Here is a 26,283-nt window from a genome sequence, read left to right as displayed (position 1 = left end):
CTATGACAGGGCTGTGAGATCACTTATGACTCACAGGAAAGAGCTGGATTTTGCTATCCCCTATTTCAATCGGCCTCTAAGAAATCACTGTAAGCCAAAAGAATGAAACTAATATGATATGTTGTATTCGTGGGGGATCGCGATGAATTTTGTGAACCCACAAATACAAAGAATAGGGTCTGATGCATTGCGGATTGCCAATGCATTGAAAATGAATGCACATCCCTACTTTCTGTACTTCTCTCACTACCTTGGCAACAGGTCCAGCTACTTCTTGTAGAGCATAATGCTTCCAGCCTTGTCCTCAGTTCTCATTTCAGCTTTCTTTGGTTTGTCTTCTGTCTTCATTCCAATCTGTTCCATCCACATTGCTCGCCTGTTCTTGTCTCTTACCTGGCCACCCTACCTTTCCATCCCTCTTCTCCACCCTCAGATAGATACTTGGTTTGACTTTGGCCTGGACCTCAGATACGCCTGACTGCAGCCTGCCTCTGACCATTGCCTGGACCTTGAATTCAACTGACCACTGCCTGCTTCTGACCATTGCCTGGATCTTAGATACAAATGACCACCTTCTGCCTCTGACCATTGCATGGACCTTGGATATGACCGATTGCCACCTGCCTACAGCCCAGCTTACCACGGGTCTTCAACAGAGACCCCAGCTATGTTCCACTGACCCCAGCCCCAATAGGCTCAACCCAGAGGGAATGTGGGCTGTTATAGGTGAAGATCCTGACTGGTCTCTGCTTCATTTGGGTCTACCTGCTGATGGTGGAAACTTGCAGGGATCCTCCCTGCAGGTAAAGCCAATCCTGCCTCAGCCCAAGGGTCCACAGATACAACGTGGTAAATATAGTGTAGTATCCAGCTCTTAAGTCCATTTTAACCTCTACTGTCTCCACTCACATGGAACCTCAAACTGGACACAGGATCCTGGGTTCAAGTCTCCCGCATGCTGTACCTGGAAGAAAACACACGAGCAAATAAATAACACAGAAAGCAGCCAATGCAATAACTATGCGCAGGAAGCAGGTGCTGAACAATCAGTGCCTGCTTTTTTAACGCAACCCCAGCTCAAGTTTCCAGAATATTTTTTCGCCTTTCTAGTGAAGAGGTCATCTTCTGACTCCTCTACCGGTTTGATGGAATGGGGACCTTGAGGATATCATTGGGCTCCTATAACAAGGGTACTCAGACAGAGAGCCTCTACAATGGGCTCCTGAATAAATTTAGTGCTGTACCTTTAAGAGAAGCTCCAACTAGTTGCTGCTGCCTGTCATATTACAAGCTGCCTCTTTAAAAGGAAAACGTTTGAGTAAGTACCTGCTCCATAGCACAACAGCAGGGCTCCTTTCCCTAGCAAGGCTGAGTCCTGAGTTGCAGTCTTTCTTCTTTTAAATCCAGGCTCCTGACTGCTTCAATTTAGCAGCTCCAAGAATGAATCTCTGGAACTAGCAGACAGATGCTCCTCCAACTCGGCAGAAACAGTGAAACAGCAGTGCAGGTGAGAAATGCTGGCTTCAATTCTCTCAGCAGCAGTACTGCTATTACCGACTGACAACATTTTGCAGTCCCAGCTCTCTCCTGCTTCCACAGTAGATGATTTCTTGTTGCTTTGGGGATTTTATTTTATTTGTGGGTTGAGCATGCTCTGAGCTACAGAAAACCCCATAGTTATCTTTCTCCTGCTGCAGTTGGTCTCATAATCCCAGCAGATGCAAAATTTTGTTTTGTATAGTAGTGGAGCAGATTCTGCCCACTTGCAGGGGATCAGTTAAATGCAGGGAGGAAAAGGCAGCAGAAATTATGATGCACAGACCCGGCACAGATGCCTTGGGCTATCCCCCCCCCTCCCCCGATGTCACCCTGACTTAAAGAAATAATTATACATACAAAATTAAGTGAACGAAGAAGGTCGCAGCTTTATTTTTATTAACAGATTAATCAACCCTTGTGCGACCCAAATACACTCCCGGCACCAAACCAATGCCCCACTGGGCTCCCATTTGTGTTTCCTAGTAAGGCAGTCCCTTATGCCCAGCCCCCCGCATGATTTCCAAGCAGGGGGGCCCCACCCGGGACAACAAGGTCGCCTACCGGCTCGTTCACCCACATAAATAGCTGCGACGATGTAATCGATGTACATTATTAACATAACTCCAACTAACATAACTTTACTAACTGCGCCATATAAACATAAGAGTAAATTTAAAAAAACAAGATGCATTTCACTTCGTCGATGCTAACATGCAGAGGTGTTAGCCTCGCCTTGGGTAGGGTGGGTGGGAATTGCGCCGGCTAGGGCGGGGAAAAGGGCCAGCAAGCGTGTGCCGGTCATTTAAATCGTGCCGGCAATGTCAACAACGTGTGTCGATCCCCGGCCGATGACGATGACGTCACTACGATTGTGCTCGGAGGGGGTTAGGGATTGAGTGAGCATCGCACGTCGCTCTTCCCCTCCCCTCCGGCACATCCTCCATTGCAAGGTCGGGAGGGGTCAGGTTTCCAAGCCCGGGTCATCGCATATGTCGGTGCATGGCCCTGGGACTTTTCTGTAGTGGTAAGTTAAGATCAGGGCAGTCCTCAGCAGCAAGCCACTAGAGATGTGAATTGTGTGATAGATCGTCTTAACGATCAATTTTGGCTAGGGGGGGAGGGAATCGGATCGTCGCGGTTTTGTTTTTTTAAATATCGTGTAAATCGTAAATCGGGGGAGGGCAGGAAAACCGACACACTAAAACATCCCTAAAACCCACCCCGACCCTTTAAAATAAATCCCCCACCCTCCCGAACCCCCCCCAAAATGTCTTAAATTACCTGGGGTCCAGTGGGGGGGTCCCGATGTGATCTTCCACTCTCGGGCCACGGGTGCGTTGATAGAAATGGCGCCGGCACTACCTTTGCCCTGTCATATGACAGGGCAAAGGTAGCGCCGGCACCATTTTGCTTCCTGTCCCCCGAGCGTAGGAGATCGCTCCCGGACCCCCGCTGGACCCCCAGGGACTTTTGGCCAGCTTGGGGGGGCCTCCTGACCCCCACAAGACTTGCCAAAAGTCCAGCGGGGGGCTGGGAACAACCTCCTGCACTCGAATCGTGTTGCCGTAATGGAAAATGGCGCCGCCCGTATGGCCGGCGCCATTTTGCAGTACGGCAATATGGCCATACGGGCGGCGCCATTTTCCATTACGGCAACATGATTCCAGTGCAGGAGGTCGTTCCCGGACCCCCGCTGGACTTTTGGCAAGTCTTGTGGGGGTCAGGAGGCCCCCCCAAGCTGGCCAAAAGTCCCTGGGGGTCCAGCGTGGGTCCGGGAGCGATCTCCTACGCTCGTGACGTCGGGGGACAGGAAGCAAAATGGCGCCGGCGCTACCTTTGCCCTGTCATATGACAGGGCAAAGGTAGCGCCGGCGCCATTTCTATCAACGCACCCGTGGCCCGAGAGTGGAAGATCACAACGGGACCCCCCCCCCCCACTGGACCCCAGGTAATTTAAGACATTTTGGGGGGGTTCGGGAGGGTGGGGGATTTATTTTAAGGGGTCGGGGTGGGTTTTAGAGATTTTTTAGTGTGCCGGTTTTCCCGCCCCCCCACCCTTCCCCTCCCCCCGATTTACGATTTTTGACGATAAATCGGGGGAATTCCTATTAAATATCGCCTCTAACGATTTTTGACGATTTAAAATATATCGGACGATATTTTAAATCGTCAAAAAACGATTCACATCCCTACAAGCCACATCATCTCTGAGGATTCAGGCAGACAAAACTCCCTGGCAAACAAATAGAAACTTTATTCCCACTCCACTGAGCAAAGAGGAAGAAACGTTTCCGAATGCAATGGATTCTTTTTTCCACATATTTTATCCCATTTTTTGTTTGTTATAATTAACACTGATAAATTCACAGTAAAAATAAAATAAACTGAAAATGAAGCTCCTAAATATTATCAGTATAACTAAGAGTTCATCCTATCATGAAGAGTCATGCAGAAAATTTCTACATATAAGCAACTGAGACTTATGAAATTCTCAGAAATCTTTTTCTTTTTTATCAGGGTATTAGGAAACTGCTAGGATTTAATCCATAGTTTAGTTATTTCTTAAGTATTGCTGCATCGTGTTAATCATTGAACAACATTTTGGGATAGTGTTTCTTTTGTGAGGTCAGGAGGGTTTCTGGAAAAAGAGAACAGATAGCATTATATATTCCGGGGTCTGGACACAAGTGAGATGATCACTGCAGACTATTGCCAAATTAGGGATGTGAATCTTTTTTCAACGATTAAAATTATCGTCCGATAATTTTAAAATTGTCTTAAATCGTTAAAGAACACAATACAATAGGAATTCTAACGATTTATCGTTAAAAAATCGTTAATCGGGTTAGTGCGCACTAACTCCCATTAGTGCGCTCTTAGGGAAGATAAGGCCATTGCAGTGCGCACTAACAGAAAATGATACAAATTGACACTTTTCAGGTCAGTTAAGGTCAGTTTAGGAATGAATATGCATTCCTATTGACTAGCTGCCCTCTTATTTATTGATGTTACCAAGGTTCACACTGAGGTGATGGTTGGGGGGATGGGAAATGGAAATGGTTGTTAGCTTGACAAAAAAAGTAATGTGATCAGTCAATGTGACTAGAACTTGTGCCCTTGTGATCTTCCTGCATGCAGTGCCATATCCCTGATACCGGGAGTGTTGTGATCTTCCTACACGCAGTGCCCTATCCCTGATACCAGGGGTGTTGTGATCTTCCTGCATGCAGTGCCCTATCCCTGATACCAGGGGTGTTGTGATCTTCCTGCACGCAGTGCCCTATCCCTAATACCAGGGGTGTTGTGATCTTCCTGCACACAGTGCCATATCCCTGATACTGGGAGTGTTGAGATCTTCCTGTACACAGTGCCCTAACCCTGATATCGGGAGTGTTGTGATCTTCCTGCATGCAGTGCCCTAACCCTGATACCGGGAGTGTTGTGATCTTCCTGCACACAGTGCCCTAACCCTGATACCCGGAGTGTTGTGATCTTCCTGCACGCAGTGCCCTAACCCTGATACCGGGGGTGTTGTGATCTTCCTGCATGCAGTGCCCTAACCCTGATACCTGGAGTGTTGTGATATTTCTGCACGCAGTGCCCTATCCCTGATACCGGGGGTGTTGTGATCTTCCTGCACTGAGCAGGGATATGGCACTGCGTGCAGGAAGATTACAACACCCCTGGTATCAGGGATAGGGCACTGTGTGCAGGAAGATCACAACACTTCCAGTATCAGGGATATGGCACTGAGTGCAGGAAGATCACAACACCCCCTGTATCAGGGATAGGGCACTGTGTGCAGGAAGATCACAACACTCCCGGTATCAGGGATAGGGCACTGTGGGCAGGAAGATCACAACACTCCTGGTATTAGGGATAGGGCACTGCATGCAGGAAGATCACAACACCCCTGGTATCAGGGATAGGGCACTGTGTGCAGGAAGATCACAACACTCCCAGTATCATGGATATGGCACTGAGTGCAGGAAGATCACAACACTCCTGGTATCAGGGTTAGGGCACTGCGTGCAGGAATTTCACAACACTCCCGGTATCAGGGTTAGGGCACTGTGTGCAGGAAGATCACAACACTCCCGGTATCAGGGATAGGGCACTGCATCAAGGAAGATCATAACACTCCTGGTATTAGGGATAGGGCACTGCATGCAGGAAGATTACAACACCCCTGGTATCAGGGATAGGGCACTGTGTGCAGGAAGATCACAAAACCCAGTATCAGGGATATGGCACTGAGTGCAGGAAGATCACAACACCCCCTGTATCAGGGATAGGGCACTGTGTGCAGGAAGATCACAACACTCCCGGTATTAGGGATAGGGCACTGTGTGCAGGAAGATCACAACACTCCTGGTATTAGGGATAGGGCACTGTGTGCAGGAAGATCACAACACTCCCAGTATCAGGGATATGGCACTGAGTGCAGGAAGATCACAACACTCCCTGTATCAGGGATAGGGCACTGTGTGCAGGAAGATAACAACACTCCCGGTATCAGGGATATGGCACTGAGTGCAGGAAGATCACAACACTCCCTGTATCAGGGATAGGGCACTGTGTGCAGGAAGATCACAACACTCCCAGTATCAGTGATAGGGCACTGCATGCAGGAAGATCACAACACTCCCAGTATCAGGGATAGGGCACTGTGTGCAGGAAGATGACAACACTCCTTGTATTAGGGATAGGGCACTGCATGCAGGAAGATCACAACACTCCCGGTAACAGGGCTAGGGCACAAGTTCTAGTCACATTGACTGATCACATTACTTTTTTTTGTCAAGCTACCAACTGTTTCCATTTCCCATCCCCCATATATTGTCAGTGGGAACCTTGGTAACATGAATAAATAAGAGGGCAGCCAATAGGAATACATATTCATTCCTAAACTTACCTTAACTGACCTGAAAAGTGTCAAATTGTATCATTTTCTGTTAGTGCGCACTAACAATGGTTAGTGTGCACTAACTGCCAGACGATTTCGATCGTTAAGACGATCAGGCACACGATTCACATCCCTAATTGCCATTGCTTTCTATTTCACAGTTTTTGAAATTTGGTAGAAATTATTTAGTGGAGAGGGATCAAAAAGGGGACAGCATAGAAAACCTTCTATGACCAAAGCTTATTGCAGTAGCAACATTAATCATTTTTGCAGTGCCTAATCTTTTTTTATAGCACATGGGTAAATCATTAGCATACAGGATTATATTGACTGGCAGTTCTGTTTCCTTTTTCTGTATGCAGAATTGAAACAGGCAACACAGTTCTAGACTGGACAACTGGACGACACTGCCAAACAGAGCCGAAATAAGTCATTTTGTATGCTCCAGAACAAAGCTGAGGGAATCTGACTTTCTCCAGGTGAAGTCAGACATTTTATATGGATGACCTGTACTGAAGCGAGCTCACCCATGCTTTATTCTAAAATTCTGTAACAAACAGTAAAAATAAATCATCATCCATGGAACCAAGAGGTTCAAATGATTCTTTATAATTGCTGCTTTATAGTGCTGATGAAGACTGAACATTTTGTTTGGAAATTCTAAGAAAAAGCTTATGCTCCCTTGTCTGTCTTCATTGCCTTATGATATAGACATGATCACAGTTATAGGGAGAACAGTGCTCTAAGGTGGAAGATACTGCTGAAGAAAATTACCTACTATAAATATAAAAGAAAATCTGACAAAGCATTTAAAAATGATTTGGAGCCAACTTTACAGGAGGAGATGGCCTCTCCATTTCTTGTTTTTTGGACTTCTTTTGTTTTCTGTTGCAATGCTAAAATTTATTTTTCAACCCAGTGATCAGGTTGAATTACAATATAAGGAAAATAATCTACGGAGTAGCTACGATAAAACTCAGTTCTTCACCGCAATGCAATTACCTTCCAGAGGTGAGATTAACTGCTCCAAAATTATAAAAGGAGATCAGCAAGAAGTGAAACGGGCACTTTTGCACCAATCAAATGCTAAGAATAAGAGGTTTCCTTCAAATGAAATGGACTACTTGAAGTTTACTAAAGATTGTAACCTTTACAAGAAAATCAGGAGGTTTATTCCTATTCCACTCAGTAAAGAGGAAGAGAATTTTCCCATCGCATATTCCATGGTCATCCATGAACAAATTAACATGTTTGAAAGGCTTTTAAGGGCAATTTACAACCCTCAGAATATATACTGTGTCCATGTGGATGAAAAATCTCCTGAGAATTATAAGGAGGCTGTGCGAGCCATTATTTCCTGTTTTGAAAATGTATTTTTGGCATCTAAGCTAGAAAAAGTGGTTTACACATCCTGGTTTAGGCTTAAAGCTGATCTGAACTGCATGGAAGATCTGCTGAAAAGTAAAGTGCCCTGGAGATATCTTTTAAACACTTGTGGCACCGACTTACCAATAAAGACTAACGCTGAGATAGTCAGAGCCCTGAAATCGCTGAATGGCAAAAACAGTGTGCAGTCTATAAAGCCACTTACATATAAAACAGTCCGCTGGCAGTTTTCTTATAAAACAGATACAATTATTCAGAGAACTAATATTATTAAAGGTCCACCGCCAATCAGTTCTCCATTGTTTACTGGAAGTGCTTACTTTTTTGTCACAAGAGAATTTGTGACATATGTCTTAGAAAATCCTGATGTGCAGAAGCTAATAGAATGGGTAAAGGATACCCTCATACCAGAAGAACATATATGGGCAACAATAAATCGAATGCCCGGAGTACCTGGATCTTCTCCATACCATGAGAAATATGATCTCTCAGACTTGAATGCAATTGTAAGGTTGATGAAATGGGAAGACACTGTTGGAAATATGGATAAAGGGGCTGCTTATCCTTTGTGCACAGGTATTTTTCGTCGGGGAATCTGTATTAATGGAGCTGGAGATCTGCACTGGATGCTCCAGCAGCATCATTTGTTTGCCAATAAGTTTGATCCTACTGTGGATGATTATGCCATTCAGTGCCTGGAGGAGTATCTGAGGGACAAAGCTCTTTATGAAAAAGAACCGTAAGACCATTTCCATAGTTTGCAATTATAAAAAGGAAATGCTATAATAATAGTAGTAGCATAGCCTACTGGTTAGAGCAGCAGGCTGAAGGTTTGAATTCTGCTTCTCTCACAGATGTGCCTTTTGACCTTGGGCAAGACACTTCATTCTCCATTCCCTCAGGTACAATTTAAGATTGTAAATCCACTTGGATAGGGAAGTATCTAGGAGTACCTGAATTGTAACTTACCTTGAGCTTGGAATTAGGAAAAGCAGGTAATGAAATCTAAAATCCAATTAAAGTTCAGGTTGCTTTTTCTTGATTATAATAACTTAATAGGTATAAGCTTCTTCATGTGGCTTTTTTTAAAAATCTACTACTAAAATTTTGAAGCAGAAGAAAGAACTGAATTAATCACATTAGGATGGAAGAAAGCTGAATAATTCCCAGTTTCAGGAAAGACAAATTCCCTATGCACAGCTTTTTTGTCTGGCTCCTGCCCAGTATCACATCTTCATTACATGACCCTCATTATCCCTTAGCAAATTTCATAGCCCAATGCTCTCAGACCTTCTGTAACAGGAATGGCCAACTCCAGTCCTCAAGAGCCACAAACAGACCTCATGCATATTCACTGTGAATATCCTGAGAACCTGACCTGTTTGTGGCATTGTGGACCACAGTTGGACACCCCTGTTCTCTTTAAGGTAAAACCTTTTTTTTTCTATGAATATTCAGCAATAAGCTGGGTAATAATGGTTTGTGAAAATCTAATTAAGATTGCACAACCAAATTCACCCCCATTATCCATGTGTGAGAGCATTTCCCAAGCAAAAGTTTATTAAGCAAAGAGTAATTTAAGGGGATAAATTTCAAAGCCATTTACTTGCATAAAACTTGGTTTTACGCAGCTAAATGACTTACATATTTGGCCAGGCTCTGATTATATAAAAGTGATCGTGTAACCCAGTTTCACAAGTACGTTTATTAGGGATGTGAATCGTATTTCTGACGATTGAAAATATCAAACGATATTTTCAAAATCGTCAGAAATCGGGGGCTCCCCGAAACCGATAGGAAAACCCCACGAAATTGTTCGTGGGGTTCTCTTATCGTTTTGGGGGAGGGCGGGAAAAACTGCACATATAAACAAGCCCTAAACTCACCCCGACCCTTAAAAACTGCTTCCTTAGGACCCCACCCTCCCGACCTCCCCAAAACGTTTTAAAATTAACTGGTGGTCCAGTGGGAGTCCCGGGAGCGATCTCCCGCTCTCGGGCCGTCGGCTGCCACTAATAAAAATGGCGCCGATGGCCCTTTGCCCTTACCATGTTACAGGGTATCCGTGCCATTGGCCGGCCCCTGTCACATGTTAGGAGTAATGGATGGCTGGCACCATCTTTAAAAATGGCGCGGGCTATCCAGTGCTCCTACCATGTGACAAGGGCCGGCCAATGGGACAGATACCCTGTCATATTGTAAGGGCAAAGGGCCATCGGCGCCATTTTTATTAGTGGCAGCCGATGGCCCGAGAGCGGGAGATCACTCCCGAGACCCCCACTGGACCACCAGGTAATTTTAAAATGTTTTGGGGGAGGTCGGGAGGGTGGGAGAACCTAAGGAAGCAGTTTTAAAGGGTCGGGGTGGGGTTTTATTTATCGGCTCGGGCACAGCCGATAAAAAAAACCTGATCGGACCGCATGAAGGAAAATTCACGATGTGAATCGGAATCGATTCTGGTTCCGATTCACATCCCTAACGTTTATACAAACTAAGCAGAGGTGTCCATGGGGTGGAGTTGGCACTTGCATGCATACTTTGTAAATTTAGAAAGTAGAGTGGAAATATTCAGTCACTGGCTGGACTGCAAAGTTAGCCGGAGAAAGTTATCTGGCTAACTTTGGAGGGATATTCAATGGTGCTGCTGCACTACTGAATGAATCCGGCTATCTTTAGGACTAATTCTACGGCACGACTAGAATTAGTCAGATAAATATGAGAAAACTCCTTGATGAATCAGGCCCTTAGCCGGCTATCTTAACTCTGTCCCAGAATGCCCCCAGAACTCCTCTATGTAATCCAGCTGAATTTTATCTTGATGAGTTTAGCCAGATAAGGAAGGTGGGGGAAATTGAAATGTCAGCACCTAGCTGGATAAATTGTGAGTTATCCAGCTAAATACCACTAAGTTTTGACCTCCTATGGATGTAAAGGTACATGCATAAGTTATGTCTTCCAAAGACGAATTTAAATTTATTTGAGCGAACCTCTGCATAAAATCTGGGCTTTACGTGCATCGCTGGGCCTTGAGCACGCCAAGCAAATTTTTGAAGGGGCCTGGCCACGCACCTAAAGCCCGGTATGCGCACAAGGGCAGAGCTTCCTGGAAAGGACGGGCAGGGGTTATGTTCTGTGTGGGGCAGAGGCGGGCCGGGACAGCACCATTGAATGATGTTCCAAAGACTCGTGCCCTGGCAGCCAGCTGGTGCGTGCAACTTACTTCAGGTCGGGCCCTGAAGTAAGTTGTAAAACAAAGAAAAAACCCCAAAAATTTAGGGTTAGGGGATGGGGAGGAGAGGGAAAGGTGGAGGGGGGTAGGGGAACTGGGGAAGGCCAGAATGCATTGCTGCACGGAAATTGCTAAAGTCCCCCGCTTTGCGCGCACTGCCCGCACATTTGCACGTAGATTATAAAATCCGGCATGCATGTTTGCGCTGCCCATGGATTTTATAAACATGCACGCTGGTGCACATGTTATAAAATCGGCACGTCCATGTGCGCGCGCACGTGCACATTATAAAATCTACCCCAAAGTTTATTATATCTCCTCTCAGAATCAACTGTCTGATGTTCAAAAAGGTGGTATTGATTTACTGGTTTCTTCTCTAGATTAGATGAATCAGCATTACTCAAATTCTCAAGAAGATATAGCAGCTAGAGAGACTCTGGGACCGATGCAATACAGTGCGCTCAGCCGAGTACACTGTTTAACTGGCAGCTGGACACGGGTTGTATAGGCGCTATCTAATCCTCTTATGCAATAAAAGGATTAGCACCTCCACAATGCGTGTCCAATGCGGGGCAAAACTAGTAGCGTCATCACATGCAAATGCATGTGAATGAGGCTATTAGCTATTCACTCTGAATGCAAAAAAATTCTAAGACGCACATTTTTTATGCTCAGAAAAGTTGTACAGGAAAGCAAAAAAACTGCTTTTCTGTACATCCTCCTACTTAACATCGTTGCAATATTAAGTAGGAGAACAAATCTTTAAAAAACTTAAAAAAAAAAAAAAAAGCGCCGGTGTTCAGGTTTAGTAAATGGACACTCAGTTAACAAGCGCTCATTTCCTGAATCCCTGGCTGTGCGCCAATTAGGAAAATGGACACCGATAAATTTGGCACCTGTTTCCTAACCGACAGAACACTGACAGCTCAAGGGCTCACATTCTCAAGGAGGCGCTAGGGGCATGCAAGTGACCCTAGCACCTCCTGGATAATGTGACCCCTAATTTAAATATTGCATGGCACTCCCAGGATGGTTACCTGGGGGTCCTTTCACCTTTGTTTAGAAAATGGATAGGAATTTGGTTTTGAAACTTTTCTTTAGGAATAAATCTTTCCTCCTTAGGCAGGAAAGTGAGTGTTTTTCCACATCTTTACAAGGTTACAGAGGAAATCTTTTTTGCAGTTAAGATCTCAAGTTTTGGGTTTGGGGGTCATCTTTTTTTTTTTTTAAAGTATCTGAAAAAGTGTAGTGATATACCAAGGGAACAAGTTTATTTTCTATGATCCTATGTAGTTAACAAGGTTTCTTGATAAAGCTGTACTTAGGGCTTTTCTTAATATATTCATATATGATTGGAGATAATCCGATGTCAGTTTTGAATATTGCCAATCCTGTCTTCTGTCCCTCCATTTATGGACTTGACATTATCTTATGATATTATTACAATATAGATTATATTTCCTTTTTTTGCTCTTTTACTGTTCATTTTGTATACTGCAAAATGGTGGTTGTATGAAAATTCTAAATAAAAAGTTTAAAAAAAATGAATCTAATCAGTTCTTTGATTGAGTGACCAGAGAGTTAGATCAGGGAGAGCACTTGATTCAGTGTCCTAACATTTCAGCAAGACTTTTGACATGGTTCTGCTTAAACAATTTATAAACAGAGTGCCCTAGAAATGGGCTCTAGTGTGATTGATTGGGTTTGAAACTGACTTGAGTGGGAGGCGACAAAAGATAATGGTAAATGGAGGGGATTATCAGTAGTGTGCCTCAAGGATTGGTCTTCATTCCAGTTTTCTTCAACACTTACATCACCGATATTGTGTGTTAGGTCTGTTGGAGAAAGGTTTGCCTTTTTGCAAATGATAACACAATCTCTTACAGGGTAGATACCCTGCAAGCTATGGAATATATAGAGGGATCTAGTGAAGTTTGATGAATAGTCTAGCGTTTGGCAATTAAAATTTAATGTTAAAAATGCAGCGCTATACATTTGATTGTAAAAACCGAAGGAAACAGTACAATATAGAGTGTTATTCTTTGTACAAAAACATGCACAGAATCTGAGTGATCATATCTGATATCTTAAGATGGCCGAACAGACAAGGCAACTACAAAAGCTAGGAAGATGCTTTGATGCATAGGGAGAGGAATAGCCAGCGGGAAAAAGGAGGTGATAATTCTTATGAATGTCTCTTCAGACCTCATTTTGGGCCTCATTTTCTAAAGTATCACAGGCCTGCGATACTTTAGAAAATCGTGCTAATGGGGGGCAGGGGGTCGACCCGGGGGGGCGGTCTTGTGCTTGTTGGCAGCGATCGCACCGCCGCGGTGCGATCGCTGCCGGTTTTGCACCCAATAGTGCCACCATAGAAGGTGTAGCTATTGGACACGAAAAGGCCCTTACCTTTTCGCCGTCCGCAGCGTCTTCGCGGAGTTGGCCCCGGTGACGGCCCGACTCTTCCTCTTCCGGGGCCGAGTCTGCCATGATTTAGGGAGCGCAGGCGTGTGCTACCTTCGCAGCTATCGCAGGCTTGCGCTGTTAGCGCAAGCCTGCGATAGCCTTGGAAAATGAGGCCCTTGGAGTACTGGACACAATTCTGGAGGCCACAAATTCACAAGAATGTAAACTGAATAGAGTTGATTCAAAGAGCTTCTTTATTAAGCATATGGAGACATACATAAAGATCTAAACATGTGTATCCTGATATCTCAATATCTCTGTTAGGGTGGCCTACAAGGTATCAGTGACAATGCACCTGTAAATGATATGTTAGTGTGAAGAGGCAGCCAGGAAATAGGCCACATATATCGTCATACTTAACTTTCTATATTATGATTATTAGGGCCTCCAGATAATCATTTCAGCCCATCTGCACATGTGTACTCTGGAATGCATGCAGAGACTAGTAGATAGTGGGGGAGGGTGGGCCTAGGAGGAAAAACAAATGCAGGGTGGGAGTCACCACAGGATGTAATTGCATGCTTCAGTGGTTTAGATTGCTTAGAGCTTCCTTATATACCAGTCAGGATGTGATGTCAGCAGCCGGTATCTCCAGGAAATCCCAGCTGTAGGACCTATATAAAGTAGGGATGTGCATTCCTTCAGGATGAATTAGGAAATTTCAACAAAATTTCCTAATTCGTTCTGGTTCGGGGACCCTGAAACCCAAACAAATTTTTCCTGAAATTTCAAGAAAAATACATTTTCAGGTTAGCAAGCGCTAAAATTTTAGAGTTAGCATGCACTAACAGGAATTAGTGCGAGCTTACCCGAAATTTGGGTCCCCTCCAAATTTCAAAGGCCCAAACTGCGGGAAATACAATGTGGTTCTGACTTTGCACCGCCCTAATATAAAGGGCCCAGGTTTGCAGGAAGTTTAGATGTAACATAGTGTAGGGTGCTACACTGGAGGTGCATATAGGTAAAGGGCAATGCATATTTCTTTTTAGTGTTCTTGGAGAATTCGCTTGGAATAGGACCACAGATAACTGCCACAAATATTGTGGAAATGGAAGGGAGGAAGACAATTTTCAGAAGATTGTGTTCAAGAGGAGCAAGCAAAACAAAAAGTAGATAAAGGAATAAGGACAGTGTTGTATCAGTCATGGTGCCAAAACTACTAGCCTTGTTCCCAGCCACTATTAGAGGGGACAGCAGGCAGAGAAGTGCAGGGAAACAAATCCTATGAAACTTGAAACACCAGCCAACAGCTGTTCATTGATCAAGGGAGTGGAGGGGGGAGTGGGAGGAGGGACAAGTGCAGAGAGTGTGCAAGAGACAGGCACAGAGAATGAGAAATAAGATACAAGAGAGAGGATAAAGTTTAGAATGCAATGTGAAAAGTGTCCAGAGTCCTGCACTCCTCACACCCCTATCACAGACAACCCACCAACACATCTCTACCGCCATTGTAATGTACACCATTCATCCCCTACTTACCAACACACAACACAGAAACTTTCTTCTAGCACCTCTTCACGTACTCCCAGCTACCTGCAACCCTCCACAGTCACTCAATATAGTACTCCTAAGTGATTTTCAACATTCACCCCATTGATACCACCACCCCCTCATCCCCCTTGCACTACTGAGATCACCACCCACAATCGCAAACCCTGTCACACCACTGCAACCTCAATCACCTCTCCCACCACTACTCTCCACAATGACCCACAAGTCCACATATAAAAGTCAACCTCACTACCATAGAAATCCAGTCTCAACACTCACAGTGCCACAAAAACTAATTTTTTCTAGCAAATCACCCCTCACGCTACTAAAACTTTCCTTCACACACAATGCCACTTGCAGTCCCCCTGCACAAACTAATCTCAGCTATCAAATGGATGCACACCACAGAAAAACCTGTCCAACCCTCACTATCCCCCATGACATACTATTGACATGCCCCACTACAAACCCTGTCAGAACACTCAACCCGTCCATACGGACATACTCTGTCACACCAGAGAAAGTGGAGAATGGACAGAAGTGAAGAGTTCCTACTCGCACACCCATTCACTTCTTACATTTCCTCCACGTCCAATTACCCTCCAGATATAGTACCTGTCCAGACACTCCCCAACACACCCACCCTCTTGGTTACTTTCCAACATGCACATACCAGTCCCTCGCTCCAACGCCAATAACACACACCCCCCCCCCCCCCCAGCATTCCCTCCCCTCCTACACACGTACTTGGGGGCAGGGGGAGGAGGAGAGTGGTGGAGAAGCAAAGTAAAGTGTATGTGGTGAAAGTTCCCTTGCAGATACCCAGCTCACCCCCTCCTGACATGCACATACTCTCCAACTCACACCTAATACCACTGGCACCAGCCCATAACAAACACTCAGCGGGGAGTGGAGTCTGCAGATTAAGAGAGAAAGACTTTATTCTTCAGTTCACACAACCTATTGCTCATCTCCCTACATAACAAACACACACACACACACACACACACACACACACACTCGACAGAAAAAGGAGTAAATGGGGAATGCAGTGGAGGAGACAGAAAAAGTGTGCACCTGCACAAGGGAGGAGTAGGAGGGAGGGTGGGTGCCTCCCAACATCCTCACTCCACTCACTTCGATACCACTTACACATCCACAACACACATGTCCTTTCCTACACAGGTGGGGAGAAGGGTGGTAGGGGAAAAATGTGGAAAATGCAAGGGGGAAGTGCACACAGACACCCCTACACCAACCCAGCACCACCCAATACTTACAATTCCACCCCACACTCCCACCTTCACACACCCACTACAAGCCTTCTGATAGACATTGGCCCGTGCATTCCTCCCTAAACAGATACTAAGGCACAAACATAAAGTCTAGAATAAAGAGCTGACTGGCAGGGTTGGTGAGCTAAGCAAGCAGGTGTGCAGCCCCTATAGTGTGTACACACACACAAGGTAACAATAAAGAATATGAGCCAATTTATATCCCAAATATTTAAAATATACACTTTTATCAAAGCTTAAAAGGCTTGTTTTACCCAAACCACTTGATAAAAGCACTGATATTGTAATATGGAAATTACCAAAGACAGACATTTTACAAAAAATGTATTCATAAATACATAAATAAATAAATAAATAAATTCATAAATATGGTAGCCCGGTTGTCGCTACTAAAGTTCTTTGTAAAAAGTTGAACACACGTTCTGTTTAATGTCAAATGTTAATTATTATGGTTATTTTTCAATGTTCCTTGTAATAAGCCCAGGATGGAACGTCCCAACCAGGGTAACTTATTGTTTAATGTAAACTGGATTGATTTGTATTGTATACAGGAATTCCGGTATATAAAAATTAAAAATAAATAAATAAATAAATAAATACAACATCTGCAGTCTTTGTTTGTGATTGTATCAAGTACTGAGGACAATGACGAATGATGGTGGTCTTATAGAAACATAGAAACATAGAAATGACGGCAGAAGAAGACCAAACGGCCCATCCAGTCTGCCCAGCAAGCTTCACATTTTTTTCTCATACTTATCTGTTTCTCTTAGCTCTTTGGTTCTATTTCTCTTCCACCCCCACCATTAATGTAGAGAGCAGTGATGGAGCTGCAACCAAGTGAAATATCAAGCTTGATTAGTTAGGGGTAGTAGGGGTAGTAACCGCCGCAATAAGCAAGCTACACCCATGTTTATTTGTTTTACCCAGACTGTGTTATTCAGCCCTTATTGGTTGTTTTTCTTCTCCCCTGCCGTTGAAGCAGGGAGCTATGCTGGATATGCGTGTAGTATCAGTTTTTCTTCTCCCCTGCCGTTGAAGCAGAGAGCTATGCTGGATATGCGTGAAGTATCAGTTTTTCTTCTCCCCTGCGGTTGAAGCAGGATATGCATTGAAAGTGAAGTATCAGGCTTATTTGGTTTGGGGTAGTAACCGCCGTAACAAGCCAGCTACTCCCCGCTTTGTGAGTGCGAATCCTTTTTTCTTCTCCCCTGCCGTTGAAGCAGAGAGCTATGCTGGATATGCGTGAAGTATCAGTTTTTCTTCTCCCCTGCCGTTGAAGCAGAGAGCTATGCTGGATATGCGTGAAGTATCAGTTTTTCTTCTCCCCTGCCGTTGAAGCAGAGAGCTATGCGTGAAGTATCAGTTTTTCTTCTCCCCTACCGTTGAAGCAGAGAGCTATGCTGGATATGCATTGAAAGTGAAGTATCAGGCTTATTTGGTTTGGGGTAGTAACCGCCGTAACAAGCCAGCTACTCCCCACTTTGTGAGTGCGAATCCTTTTTTCCACATTTCCTCTTGCTGTTGTAGCTTAGAGTGATGTTGGAGTCACAGTAACCATGTGTATGTTTATTGAATAAAGGTATTATCTCCAGGCAGTAGCCGTCATTCTGGCGAGCCACCCACTCTTTATTGACGGCCTCTTGATTTTATGGATCCACAGTGTTTATCCCACGCCCCTTTGAAGTCCTTCACAGTTCTGGTCTTCACCACTTCCTTTGGAAGGGCATTCCAGGCATCCACCACCCTCTCCATGAAGAAATACTTCCTGACATTGGTTCTGAATCTTCCTCCCTGGAGCTTCAAATCGTGACCCCTGGTTCTGCTGATTTTTTTCCCATGGAAAAGGTTTGTCGTTGTCATTGGATCATTAAAACCTTTCAAGTATCTGAAAGTCTGCATCATATCACCTCTGCTCCTCCTTTCCTCCAGGGTGTACATATTTAGATTCTTCAATCTCTCCTCATAAGTCATTTGATGAAGACCTTCCACCCTTTTGGTCACCCTTCTCTGGACCGCCTCCATCTTGTCTCTGTCTCTTCGGAGATACGGTCTCCAGAACTGAACACAATACTCCAGGTGAGGTCTCACCAAGGACCTGTACAAGGGGATAATCACTTCCCTTTTCTTACTCGATATTCCTCTCTCTATGCAGCCCAGCATTCTTCTGGCTTTAGCTATCGCCTTGTCACATTGTTTCGCCGACTTCAGATCATTAGACACCATCACCCCAAGGTCTCTCTCCTGCTCCGTGCACATCAGCCTTTCTCCCCCCATCGAATACAGTTCATTCGGATTTCCACTCCCCATATGCATGACTTTGCACTTCTTGGCATTGAATGTCAGCTGCCATGTCTTCGACCACTCTTCCATCTTCCTTAAATCCCGTCTCATTCTCTCCACTCCTTCCGGCGTGTCCACTCTGTTGCAGATCTTAGTGTCATCCGCAAAAAGACATACCTTACCTTCTATCCCTTCCGCAATGTCGCTCACAAAGATATTGAAAAGGACCGGTCCCAACACCGATCCCTGCGGTACACCGCTTAAAACCGCTCTCTCTTCAGAGAGAGTTCCATTTACCATCACACATTGTCTTCTGTCCGTCAACCAGTTTGCAATCCAGGCCACCACCTTGGCACTCACTCCTAAGCTTCTCATTTTATTCACCAGTCTCCTGTGCGGGACAGTGTCAAAAGCTTTGCTGAAATCCAAGTAGATGACATCGAGTGCTCTTCCTCGATCCAATTCCTTGGTTACCCAGTCAAAAAAGTCAATCAGATTTGTCTGACAGGATCTTCCAATGGTGAATCCATGCTGCCTCTGGTCCAGCAATTCTCCCGACTGTAGATAGTTCACTATTCTCTCTTTCAACAGTGACTCCATTACTTTTCCCACCACTGAAGTGAGGCTAACCGGTCTGTAGTTACCAGCCTCTTCTCTGTTCCCACTCTTGTGAAGCGGGACCACCACCGCTCTCCTCCATTCATTCGGCACCACTCCCGTTTCTAGGGATCTATTGAATAGGTCACACAGCGGACCTGCCAGCACATCTCTGAGCTCCCTCAGTATTCTGGGATGAACTTCATCAGGCCCCATGGCTTTGTCCACCCTCAGTTTCACCAGCTCTTCCCATACATTTTCTACTGTAAATGGAGTTACATCTACTCCATTCCCCTCCAGTTTCTTGTTAACTAGTGTCGGTCCTTCTCCAGGGTCCTCTTTAGTGAACACAGAACTGAAGTATTCATTTAATATTTCTGCCATTTCTTCGTCTCTCTCCACGCATTGATCCTTTCCACCTTTCAATTTCACTATACCATTTTGAACTTTTCTCTTTTCACTGATATATCTGAAAAATGTTTTGTTACCACTCTTTACCTCTTTGGCAATCCTCTCTTCCGCTTGACTTTTTGCCATCTTGATTAATTTCTTCGTCTCCCTCAGTTCTACCAGATATTCTTCTTTGTGTTCCTCCTTTTGGGATCTTTTATATTTCTTGAACGCTGTTCTTTTAGCCTTTATTTTGTCAGCCACCTCCTTTGAGAACCAGATAGGTTTCATTTTTCTTTTGCTTTTCTTTACTTTTCTAACATATAGATTAGTTGCCTTGGTGATTGCTCCTTTTAGATTGGTCCACTGTTGATCCACATCTCTCTCGTTTTCCCAGCCTTTTAGTTCTTCCTCCAGGTACTTCCCCATTTCATCAAAGTCTGTGTTTTTGAACATCAAAACTTGGGTTTTTGTGCTTCTTTTCCGTGTCCTTTTTGTGATATTAAACCATACCGTTTGATGATCACTGGTGCTGAGGTGGGCACCCACCTGGACGTCTGAGACATTATCTCCATTAGTGAGCACTAAGTCGAGTATAGCTCCTTCTCTCGTGGGTTCCATTACCATTTGTTTGAATAAAGCTATTTGCAGGGCATCTACTATTTCTCTACTATTTTTAGATTCTGCAGATGGGATTCTCCAGTCTACATCTGGCATATTAAAGTCTCCAACGATCACCACTTCTCCTTTCTTTGCTATCCTGTGGATGTCTTCAATCAGATCTCTGTCCAGCTCTTCCTTTTGGTTTGGAGGCCTGTAAACCACTCCAATAAAAATGGATGCCCCATCTTTTTTTAAGTCTGCCCATAGTGCTTCTTCTTTGCCCCATCTTCCTTGCAGCTCAGATGCTTGGATATTGTTTCTGACATATAGAGCCACTCCTCCCCCTTTCCTATCCTCTCTGTCCTTCCTTAACAAGTTATAGCCTGGTATTGCCGTATCCCAGTCATGATATTCCGTAAACCATGTTTCCGTGACAGCAACAATGTCCAAGTCCGCCTCCACCATTAGGGCTTGCAGCTCTGGGATTTTATTACCCAAACTACGAGCATTATTGAGAAGGAAACGTTAATGTAGAACACAAGGATACAAATCAGACCACCATCATTCGTCATTGTCCTCAGTACTTGATACATCACATTATTTGACTTGCTGCGTTTGATTACACTCTGTGTATTGTGGTTATTCTTCAGTTATCCTTCATCAGCAGTTATAATGTAATTTTTGAAAGCTTTATTTAAAGTTATCTTAATCACATCACTGAACACTCTTTGAGTGGAAGGAGCAGAATAAAAACCTTTGTTTAAATAGATAAATGCTGACAGTATATATGAGATGTTTCCAGCAGCGGATTCCCGATTAAGGCCGGCCCAGGGATTCGCCGCCCAGGCCGGCCCAGGAGATATCAAGTGGTCTGCCGAGTGCGACTCTGTCACGGCCGCGCTCGGCAGACCACATGACTAGCGTGACGGCCACCGGGGGATGCCCGATCCCCCCGATAGGCCAATCCACCCCTGGATGTTTCTAGAAATGATAAATACTGGAAGCTTACTGTGGAAAAGTACTGAAAAGAATACAGAAGTGTGCAAGGTGGCCTGCATTCCATTCTAGTTCTATGCTCATCTTTCATGCTTGTAACACTTGCATATTGAAGATAAGGGAATCTGTTTCAACCACTTAAACAACATACTTTTGCTTGTAGCAACTGTTAAGCCCCTCACTTCTGACCTGAAGCAACTCCAGAAGCATGCTGTTCCAAGGACTCATTATAGAATTTCCTGACTTTCTTTATAAGTCTCATAGCCAGGCTGTTGACATTACATCCTCCATGAGCATATAAGTGTAAACCCACCCTGGTTTGCCTATCCTGCATGAGTGCGGCCATAAAAGAATTTGTTTCTCTACAGGGCTGAAACCACTCACTGGCTAGCTCTTTCACATTCCCTCTTACTCCCAGGACCAGATCCTTTTTTTTTTTTTTTTTTGGGGGGGGAGCGAGAGATACTTCCAGGATCCAATGTGTTAGGGGTGACCTTTTTACACATTCCTGTTTATGTTCCCTTGGGAAGGATACTTGTCCTTAAAGTGGGTGCAATTAATATTAAAGAAATACTCTGGAGTCACTGGATTAGTGTCAAAAATTAAAGTCTTTACTGTTTAAACACTAATGATGAATGGCACAATAATGCAACTGCAGCACCACAGAATTCTCTTGTTTTCTTTTCTTACAGTCTCTTTCTATCTGTGCAGGACTCATAACAGGGCCATCACTATACTTACTTTGCACAACTTGTTTTAATGTCTTTTATGAATTATTTTTAACCATCTCTATTTATTTTTCTATTTTATTAAGCTTAAAGTATTTATTTGAGTTTTTACTTATTTATTAGAAAATTTGTTGTTAGTTTAATGTTTAGCTTGGTTAATTATTGATGATGTACATTCTTCCTCTTACCGATTACTATGATTTTACTTATTATTTTTATTTTTTACCTATTTTATTAATTCTATGTACTAGTTTTATTGTTTGTAAACCGTTGTGATGGCTAGTTCCAAACATCAGTATAAAAAAGCCTAATAAATAAAATAAATAAATAAAAATAAAATTAGCAGATTGGATGGTCTTTATCTGCTGTCATATTCTATGAGATCAATTTTGAAAGGGTATAAATGCTTAAATTTTGGAGTTATGACCCTAACTTGGCCCTAGGGTCCTACATTTTATATGACCCCCACCTGGATGAGAGGGTCTAGTGCCTGTTTGGAAGCACAGCAACAGCCTCTTGATATGATTCAATAGTAAATGGGTTAAGAAGCACTGCCATCCTGCAGGCCAAGTTGTCATCTGGTTCTACCCCCGCCTCCCGCTGTCATCCATACAGGGGGGTCAAGAGCCAGTGGATGACACTGGAGTCGCCGGTGGTGCTTGCACTCTGACGCGCAGATAAAGGAACGTACCAAAGGAGATCCTTTGTTCATTTCTTCGTGCGGAATGAGGAGAAAAGAGCCAGAGATTATACCAGTTTATTCTTCCAAAGACTTAGATCATTGCCCTATTCCTGTCATCATGTACCAAGGGAGATATGGTGATCTTCAAAATATGGACAGTCTTCGGAACTCTCTTCGGTCATCTTGTCTAGTTCTTATCCCCAGTATGCTCGCTGATGTTTCAGAAATGATGATAAATGCTCAGGCAGTTTAAAGAAAACTGCATATTATTTGATTTAATTAGTGAAAAAAAAAATTTGTATTACAGAATCTTGGCTTCTAAATTCTGATTTTGTCATTCTTATCCAAATTAGTCCTCCCGTATATTTAGCAGTCTCCCTACCAAGGCAAAAGGGGTGAGGTGGTGGCCTGTTGATCATTTATAAGAAGCACTGGAAGATGGCTGGTAAAGATTTGAGTGGTGACTCGCATTATGAAATGTTAGTCCTTCATTCCAGTTTATGCCTGGTTTATAGTCCTCCAACACTGTTGCAACTAAATCTCTTTCCTTTCTTTGAACAACTAATTTCCTCCAAGGCTAACCTGAATAATGTGATTATCTTGGAGATTTTAACTTACATGTTAATCTCACTCCCTCCTCTACATGCTGTACTCTCTTTCTTGATATCTTAGCACGTGTAGACTGGGAACCATGGTCACACCCTAGACCTTGTATTTCTTAATCAAGCCTACATCAATAAGAACATAAGATATGCCATATTGGGTCTGACCAAGGGTCCATCAAGCCCAGTATCCTGTTTCCAACAGTGGCCAATGCAAGTCACAAGTAACTGGCAAAGTACCCAAACATTAGATAAATCACAAGCTATTATTGCTTATTAATTACCGTAATAGCAGTTTATGGATTTTTCCTCTAGGAACGTATCCAACCCTTTTTTAAACCCAGTTACACTAACTGCTGAAACCACATCCTCTGGCAATGAATTCCGGAACTTAACTATGCGTTGAGTGAAAAAGAATTGTCTTTGATTTGTTTTAAATGAGCTACTTGCTAACTTCATGGAGTGCCCCCTGGTCCTTCTATTATCAGAGAGAGATTAAATAACTGAATGTACATTAACTTGTTCACGACCTTTCATGATTTTGTAGACTTCTATCATATCCCCCTCAGTCATCTCTTCTCCAAACTGAACAGCCCTAACTTCACAGACTATCACTCTCACATGTTCTTCAACTGAGTTTCCAGAATACCAAACCAATATATGATAATTGAATCTTTTTACCACTTTGAATTGTCACTGTATCATCTCAGGACAATACAGGAACTCTCCTTGAAGCCTTGGCAGTGGTTGCCTGGATTTCCTAACTCAAGCTTCACTCGACCCCCCTCACTCTCAGGTCTTCCACAAACAATGGAGTCTCCCTCATGCTGCTGTCTTCTGGACCAACACCAAAACCTCCAAGTGACCCAGGACAGATTCCTCTTCTTGTTTCTTCAGAGAGAAAAAACACACCTCTGGCTTCAGACCTTTCTCTTTGAGAGGGAAAGCCCCTGAAGAGCCCCTCCTTGGGGAGGAGGTTCTTCAGGGCCAATTTTCCCAACTATTTATTTATTTAAAAGTAGTTATTACCTGCCCTTCCAAAATGTTTATGGTGAGATACAATAAAACATACACAGTTTATATAAAAACAACAGAACAGACAAAATAAAAACATTATCATGCTCTTTGACAAAGGAGCAAGCATAGGGATCATAACCAAAATAGTGAGAAAATAATGTATTGCAGTTGTTAATTAAGGCCGGGGTGACACATGGAGTTATCATTTAAAGAGTGTCATTCGAAGATTAAAAAATATACTTGTCCACCAAAATTTTTCCAAGTTGTTTTTTTTTTTTAATTCTCTGCCACCTTGGGTTAAGCAAATGTGACTGAGAAAAAAAAATTCCATAATGTGAGTGCTTTCTGGTTACAGAGAGGTGTGTCAATCTGGTAGAAGTCTAATACATTTTGGTCGTAACACCATAGCAGACGTGAGGGGATATGGATCCTTGGGGTGGATTTAATCCAAGAGGAGGAAACATTGTAAAGTAGATTATGAATGATAACAGCAGTTACCAATGTAATGATTTAAGGACAGGTGTGATATGACCCCGAATGTGTATTCCTTTCAGAAAATAAGTTGCAGAATTTTGAATTATTTCGAGGGGATGTATAGTTGATGGGGTAAACTGGAATAGAGTGAGTTCCAGTAATCAATTCCAGACAGAACTAAGGCTTGAAGAATGGTCCAAAAATTAGCTGGTTCAAGAAAGTACTTAAGGTAGCGTAATAACTTTGATTTATAAAACGAGCTCTGAACAATTGATTGTATCTGAGATAGCACTGATAACCTGAGATCTTTGCATATTCCTAAGTCAGGCACCTTGCTTGAAAAGGCAATTGGAGTGCAGACGTAAACAATAATTGAAGGAATGGCCTAATGTGTTGATTTCCAGTCTATTTAATGTTGAGTACTAGTCTGTTTTTGAAAATCCAGTTTTGAACGGAAGTCAAGCTTAGAGAGAGGAACTTGTTGGTGTTAGACCAAGATGACTGCAAAGGGAACGAAAAATGGATGTCATCTGCAAAATGTTTATATAATAATCCTTGTTGCCCTAGTATATAGCACAGCAGAGTCAAGTACATATTTAAAAAATGCTGCAGAGAGGGCTGAATCCTGGGGTACACTAGATTTTATTGGGTACTATGAGGAGCAGTGTCTGACCGAAGAGGTATGATAGGATGAGGACCTGATGAATACTGCACCAGCTATCCCATCCTCTTTAAGACTTATTGCATGATCCAAAGAGTCAAATGCTACAGTAATGTAAAAATAAACTAGGATATAACAGTTGCAGGAGTCGAAGCCACGATGAATGGTATCAAAACTGGAGTCTCAACAGGGTGAAATTTACAGGAACCAAATTATTGTTGCTAGAGTAATGAGTGATCATCTAGAAATTGGGATAGCCGGTGCAGGACTACAGATTCTATGACCTCCTCTACCGGGGGACCATCATGCTAGAGTGAGAGAACATTGTAGAAATCTCATTGATGTAAACCGAGTTGATTTGATTTGTATCAAGAAAGTCGGTATATAAAAGCCTTTAATAAATAAATAAAATCTTTGTGTGACTTTCCTTTCTTTTGTCTTTGCAAAGAGATTAGCATTGGAGAATAATTTGCCTTTTTTCACTATTAGAGGCACCCATATTCATCACCTCATTTATTAGCACTGGCCTTTAATCTCATTGCCATTATGAGGTTCGCCGTTCTTCATCATCGCTTTTATTAAGCCATGCCTTTGTTCGCAGTGCTCTTTTATTGAAGCCCTTTTGATCTTCAAACTTTCCTACTTGCCCTTATTGAAGTGAACCCTAGGATAGACTAGAAGGTGTGGAGGATTGGGAGAGAAGGTCAGACAATGCATGAGGGGCTACTAGGGGCGGTCTATAGGGCCGGGGGATGGGTGGAGATGGTCAGACAATGCATGGGGGGGGGGGGCTTCAGGGGTGAATGTCTTACTACTACTTACTTCTTAAATATTAACAATCCATATTAATATACCACTATGGCACTCACTTTGACAGCAACAGTGCACTCTTAACGGGGGTCATCCTTTTACCCCCTTTAGATCAAGGACCTCAAGAA

General features: G+C 43.5%; 1 protein-coding gene across 1 annotated transcript; it reads left to right on the top strand.

Moving 5' to 3' along the window:
* Nucleotides 1-1,325: 1,325 nt before the first annotated feature.
* On the top strand, nucleotides 1,326-9,564 carry LOC115075412 (beta-1,3-galactosyl-O-glycosyl-glycoprotein beta-1,6-N-acetylglucosaminyltransferase 3-like). The gene is made up of 2 exons (XM_029575759.1): nucleotides 1,326-1,507; nucleotides 6,808-9,564. Exon 2 carries the CDS (start codon nucleotides 7,261-7,263, stop codon nucleotides 8,572-8,574), a length of 1,314 nt encoding a protein of 437 aa, XP_029431619.1. The 5' UTR covers nucleotides 1,326-1,507; nucleotides 6,808-7,260; the 3' UTR covers nucleotides 8,575-9,564.
* The last annotated feature ends 16,719 nt before the right edge of the window (nucleotides 9,565-26,283 follow it).

The sequence above is a fragment of the Rhinatrema bivittatum genome, chromosome 13 (assembly GCF_901001135.1).
Source record: "Rhinatrema bivittatum chromosome 13, aRhiBiv1.1, whole genome shotgun sequence".
Lineage (NCBI taxonomy): Eukaryota > Metazoa > Chordata > Amphibia > Gymnophiona > Rhinatrematidae > Rhinatrema > Rhinatrema bivittatum.
Note: the sequence above shows the minus strand (reverse complement) of the source record. Positions and strands in the feature narration are given on the sequence as shown.

Excerpts from the sequence above, each read along its gene's own strand:
- LOC115075412 (XM_029575759.1), top strand. The coding sequence starts at position 7,261 with ATGATTTGGAGCCAACTTTACAGGAGGAGATGGCCTCTCCATTTCTTG.